The sequence below is a fragment of the Phyllostomus discolor genome, chromosome 6, assembly GCF_004126475.2.
Source record: "Phyllostomus discolor isolate MPI-MPIP mPhyDis1 chromosome 6, mPhyDis1.pri.v3, whole genome shotgun sequence".
In the NCBI taxonomy this organism is placed as follows: Eukaryota; Metazoa; Chordata; class Mammalia; order Chiroptera; family Phyllostomidae; genus Phyllostomus; species Phyllostomus discolor.
The window spans coordinates 158,271,086-158,277,299 of NC_040908.2; the positions used below are offsets into that span (position 1 = coordinate 158,271,086).

The 6,214-nt window shown below is 36.7% G+C and overlaps 1 protein-coding gene across 1 annotated transcript; it reads right to left on the bottom strand.

Moving 5' to 3' along the window:
* Positions 1 to 5,275: 5,275 nt before the first annotated feature.
* On the bottom strand, positions 5,276 to 6,214 carry LOC114499060 (olfactory receptor 1052-like). The gene has a single exon (XM_028515016.1). It carries the CDS (start codon positions 6,212 to 6,214, stop codon positions 5,276 to 5,278), a length of 939 nt encoding a protein of 312 aa, XP_028370817.1.

A 6,214-nucleotide genomic window follows, 5' to 3' on the forward strand; every position in this document is an offset into this window, starting at 1 on the left:
ACTTTGGTACAAAATAAATAATTTCAAATCTACGTAGTATTTTTTATCTTATAGATTAAGAAATTGATGTCCTCAGAGTCAGCCAAGTTGTTCTTAGAAAGATTTAGTTCAGATAACCCCATATCTAATTATAAAGTTGTTTCTGTTCTTGATGCATTATAAGTGTTGTTATATTCTGTATTAAAAAAACATAGTGAAGTGAGAGGTGCAGATAATGAATATATTTCTTGATTCTTCCCTCTTTATCCAATACTGTAAAGCATGCAGATCACTGGCTTGTTTCTTGATGTATTGTGCCCTCACTTCCCCACTATCCGCTGGTCCTATCCAGCCTCACTCTATAAGGTGTAAGTATAGTCTGTGATCTAGGACTCCCAGATCAGGGGGTATTCACTAGAGAAGAAGTTGGTGGGGTCCCCGTGGATGATAGATTAGAGTGCTCACACTGGAACTTGTAGGGCTTACCATGTGCCCTCAGACAGAACTGCTCGGGGGAGTGGTGTTCGGACCCCATAATAGGAATTCTTTTAGCACAGGTGACTGAGAGGCAAGTGTGGATTACTGTGTAAGACCCTCTACTCTAATCTGTTAGAATCCACTTAATCTATTCACCAAAAGATCACATGTGCAGGGTACAAGGCAACGTCCTCATGTGTCCACAGTCCCACAACCTCAGAGAGATTTATAGCTGACATGGGTCCCATCCCAATTCCCTAGAAATTGTAAAATTGCTTGAGTGTGTTCCTGATCCCCTTCCTCTTGAGAATCTCTGAAATCTGCTTTCCTTTGCTTAAAAAACTTGGTGCTTGGAAGGCCAATTAAATTCTATGTTCTGCTGTTATATTTCACACAAACTAGGTATATTGTATATAATGTAATATGTGACCTCATCTATTCTTTGGGAATATGAGAAATATAAAATGGACAAAGAATTACATGTATATAGTGATGTAGTAATCCTTATGCAGGTCTGCAAAAATCCTGGTCTGAACTCATTCAGTTTCCTGTGATAGTAGAGATACTTTTTTAAAGTTCATATCAACCTGAAAATATTTATAAAATATGTAAAAGTACAGGTAAGAGAGTAAAAAAAAATTTCCAACTACCTTCATAAGCAATAGTCACATTTTATTCTTCATTGCCATTTATGAATGTCTTTAAAATAATGAAATTGATAAAAGTAAGTAAAAATTTGCATAATATATCTTACCCTCCATTAGTTTCATAACATGCTTTAGGTCAAATAAAGATAAAAAGCTAAAGAAATCTAAAATAGAAATGACAAAACCACAGTTAAAACCTGTACCTGCTCCAGATCATGGATTTTTTGTTGCCAGCATTCTGTCTGCCAGGGGGTTCAGCACTGTCCCCTCAGTGACCTGGCTTATATCACCATGGCTGTGCCTGGACCCGGTGCTGGTCTCTCAGGAACATGGGACAGGTATAATAAGATGTTTCATCATCTATTATTCCCTGCAGGCTGGATAATTGAGAAAAAAACATAGGTTTTTTTAAAATGTTGCTTTTTTTCCTGCCTACCTTATGGCCTAATGTACTTACTTAGCAATACTACAATGATCATACTGAGCACTCTTTACTTCCAGCTCACCAAATCTTATACATGTATGTTGCTTCCATCTCATAATTGACAAAAACAACCACTCAAATTACACACAAAGACACACATATACAAGCACTTTTACATTAAACATTTTTACAAAATGAAGATATTTGTAAATACAAAAATTGGACTATAATCATAGTGCTTAGGGAAAACTAGATGTTGGTGTGTATTATAGAAAAATAGGCATAGAAAAATTAAGTAACTTATTCAAAGTGATACTCAGTATTTGAGCACAGAGCTGGCATATGAATCAAGGGAATCTGGCTTCTTCCCTCATCCGGTGATCTACCCTTGTCAAAGGGTAATCTATAGATGAACGCACTCACATGCACACACACACACTTTTCTGAGGTATTTACTATATCCTTTAAGATAACCAGCTATAATCCTTTGGCACATTGAATTTAAGCAGCAATTTTAAAACTTTTAAATGGTTTCTTATACTTTAGGGCTATAAACTGCATTGGACTAAGTAAAAAATGAGTGTTTGGTGAAATTCTTGTGAGAGAAGTTGTGTGTGTGCTGGTAAGGCTGTTTCGGGTTTCCAATTAGAGCATGTGGTTTGGGAATTAGACGAATCTTAGAAAGTTGTATCACACAGGGAATCTTCCTCCAGTCCTGTGGCTTTCTTAGTGATGTCATTTATGTATTTGTTTGTCAAGCTGCAACTCAACAGGTTTAGCAAAAGGATGACCATAGTGTAGAACTGAGACAAATTTACCAATTTATCTCAATACTTCTAACAATACTGGGAGAAGACTCCCCAGGTGTATGGACACAGAAGTCAGGTGAGAGGCTCATAGAGAGAAAGTTTTCCTCCTATCAGTAATAAAGTGTATTTAACACTGAGAAAAGCATGAAAAAGTAGGAGATGATGATGTGATGAAACCATGTCCATTAGTTGCCCTATGTGCAGAGATGCCACTAATTAAATGATGTGTCTGTGCAGGCTAGCTTATCCAGCGGAGGGGATCACAGACAAAATGATTCACAACATTTTTTATCACAGTGCTTCAGAATAAATGCAAAGGATGTGTGAACCAAGGGACTCATGTGGCCTCCAATGTATGACAAGACAGCAGCTTTCTTTAGTAACTGAATTTCAAAGTAGTCAGTATGTCAAAGTGGCATTTTGTGGGGTAGTATAACTTATCTTCTTTAATTGTATAACAGTGAATTCCCCTGGTACACAATTTTTTTTTATTTTACATATATATGTATGTATTTTAAATCTATCTATCTATGTGATCTATATGGGTATAGATATGATTTTCTATATTCTCATAATTGTTAGCATACAATTTATATGAATAATGACACAGTAAATGTGTGTTTTGAATATTTTTCTCTTGTTGGGCTGGTGGATATTCAACAGAGTATAGATATTAACAGCCATTAAAAGCTGAATCTGATAATATAGTTCATTTGCATGAGGATATTTTTAATAGTTTATTTTCATTGTATTTTTTCATTACCTTTATCACGCTTATAGTTTCATCCACTTCCACCCACTCTGTGAGTATGATCTTTTATTAAATATATGTTGTTGGATAATGCTTTAAAAATACAATATATTCTACTATACTCTTGCTAATAATATACTTCCAGTGGAAACTGGAGCAGAGATAGATGAAACAGACAAATCTGAGGAATATTCAGAGATGATTGCTGTTTACTTAGAGGGTACATCATACGCAGGTCTTTACAGATCCATCACTTTGGCGTCCTCACCCATTTATGTACTTTCTGAGGAATGATTAAATATGTATTGCCAAGTCTCGTACCCTAAGATTTGTTGTTTCAGTGACATCTAACTAGAGGTAAAATGGTATCAAGTCCCACATTTTTGCATATATTTGTCTGTTTTGTCATACTGTTTCACTGACATCATGCAGCTGCTTTGGATAATAGACATGGAATGCTCAGTCCTTGATTAAGAACACTCACAGTGTCATATAGGAGATGGTGATTTAATAACACAATGATATGAGTACAATGCTGAAAGGAGATAGACATCTGTGACTTAATGGGACCTTTGACTAGAGCTGAGAATTGTGTTGTTTCATTCTTATGATGTTTGAAGAATGTACATATAGCACACTTTATATGTTAAAGGGACATGAGTGAGTGTGTGTATGTAAAGAGAAAGAGACCTAAATGAAGAGCCTTGTGCAGTCTATTATTCTGTCTTCCAGGAAGAAGAAGTGATAGCTTCCAGGTTATTAATAAAATGGCAACCTTAAAATTAAATGAGTATTCTGAGAACCTGAGATTATATAATGATTCTATAACAATATTGTTATTCGGTGATAATGTAAATACCAAGTACAATCACCTTAAATTATTAAAATAGATCTTAGCATTACTGAGCATCTAAAAACTAAGAAATGAGCACAATTCAATTGTGTTTAGACTAAGGTTTCAGTTTATTTCACAGGTTGACAGAGATCCAGTTTAAGGCATTACAACTGGAATAGTAATGTAAATACTACTTGTTTTTTTTTTTTGTTCTCCATCAAACATAAATTTTTGTTAATAACTCTTCAACTTAAACTATATCAACTGGGAATTTCATGTTTTCAAAAATGTTAATTAGTATAAGGCTATGAACATGTTGTAAAGGGAGGTACCGTAACATACATTAAGCACACTTTCTACATTAAGAGGATAGTGGCTATGGAGAAGGTCAAGGTCCTAGACCCCCAAGCATCATTCATACAGTTTCTGTAGAGGTGTCAAGAGCATGGATCTGTTCCCCAGAGTGAGGGCAAGAGGGCAAATCCAGAGTCTGATGGGAAGGCTATGATGTGCCATATAAATGTAGAGCTGCTGATCCTGCTGACCCCTGGGGTAGAATGATCAGAAATAGAGGATCTGAGAAGTTGTCTACATGGCATGATCTGTGTCCCTGGTACTTACTCAGCCTTGGGCAAAGAAGAAGTACAGGTGAATTCTGTGTAAAGTAAACACGTTAGAATAAAACAAAACAAAGCTATTTTCTTTTTCATTCACAAAGGCTGCTTTTTACATGTGTGTTGCAGGGGAAACACCTTCATTCATTCAATCAATGTTTTTGAATGGCATCCTGAAAATGAGCATTGTAAATGACAAAGTGGAAATACCAGTGAACAAGACAGACAAGAGCCTTACATTTATGGGACTCTGACCAAAAGCAGAAGAATTTCAACTTATTCTTGTTCATTCATTTACTACTTATTACTTCTAAGTCTTAAAATGGGAAATTTATAGGATGATACAAGTACAGAGGAAGAAGAAAATGAAAGTTAACTTAAACTATTAAAACTCCCTCCTGGCTCAGCAAGTTTATTAAAACCATTGCTTCAAAAACTGAATCTTTAAACATGGATGAAGATGGTACTATGCTCATATCACTCTGGGATATATATACTCATGAAAAGAGCAGAGTAGTATACAAAGATGCTCTTTGCAAAACAGTAGAGTAAACCTATTACCTCTTTCCTTTGGTTCAAAGACATAAAGATTTATGATGACTATTCTTCATGTTCAGTTTAGACATAAATGTGGGTAAGAAAATATCCAGAATTGTACTTGTGATAGAGAACTGTGACCAAGTCCATAAACTTTAGGTGTGAAGATCTACAAATAAAACCTTTGTGACTGAACACACTTTCACCAAGTACATAATTTAGTGCCAACTGCTCTTTTCAGGGCACCTTTCACATCCTTATTCCTCAAACTGTAGATCAGTGGGTTTAACATGGGGATGACAACTGTGTAGAAAACAGAGGCCACTTTGTCAGTATCCATGGAGTAACTGGAACTAGGTCTAAAATACATGAAAAAGAGTGTCCCATAAAATATAGCCACAGCAGTTATATGGGAGGTACAGGTAGAGGAGGCTTTGCGTCTGCCTGCAGCTGACTTCATGCAAAGGATGGTAGTCATGATGTAGCTGTAGGAGAGGAAAACAGTGATGAGGCTCGACCCCACAACACAGCTACAGGAAATGGTCATTGCTATTTCAATGGTGGTTGTGTCTGAGGTGGAGAGGGCTAGTAAGGGTGGCATATCACAGAAAAAATGATTGATGATATTGGACTTGCAGAATGACAATCGAGTTGTGCAATATGTAAAGATGGTGATATCCATAAGACCTGCAGTGTAGGCAATGGCCACCAGCTGAATGCACACTCTCCTGGACATAGTAACAGTATACAAAAGTGGATTACAAATGGCTACATAACGGTCATATGCCATCACAGACAGAATGACACAGTCCACAGCTGCAAAAACACCAAAAAAGAACATTTGCATCATGCATAAGTTATATGCAATCTTCTTTTGCTGAGATAAGAAATCAGCCAGCATCTTGGGGGAGACAGAGGAGGAGTAGCAGACATCACAGAAAGACAAATTGCTTAGGAAATAATACATGGGTGTGTGGAGTCGGGGGTCCATGCTGATTAGCAGGACCATCCCTAGGTTGGCAATCACAGTGATGCCATAAACCAGCAGGAAGAGCACAAAGAGTCCCTGCTGCACATCCTGCCTACCAGAGAGTCCTAAGAGTATGAAGTCTGTAAACACGGTGCAGTTCTCAATGGTCAT

What these genes read in the sequence shown, in the direction of transcription:
- LOC114499060 (XM_028515016.1), bottom strand. Translation starts at nt 6,214, where the DNA reads ATGACCATTGAGAACTGCACCGTGTTTACAGACTTCATACTCTTAGGA.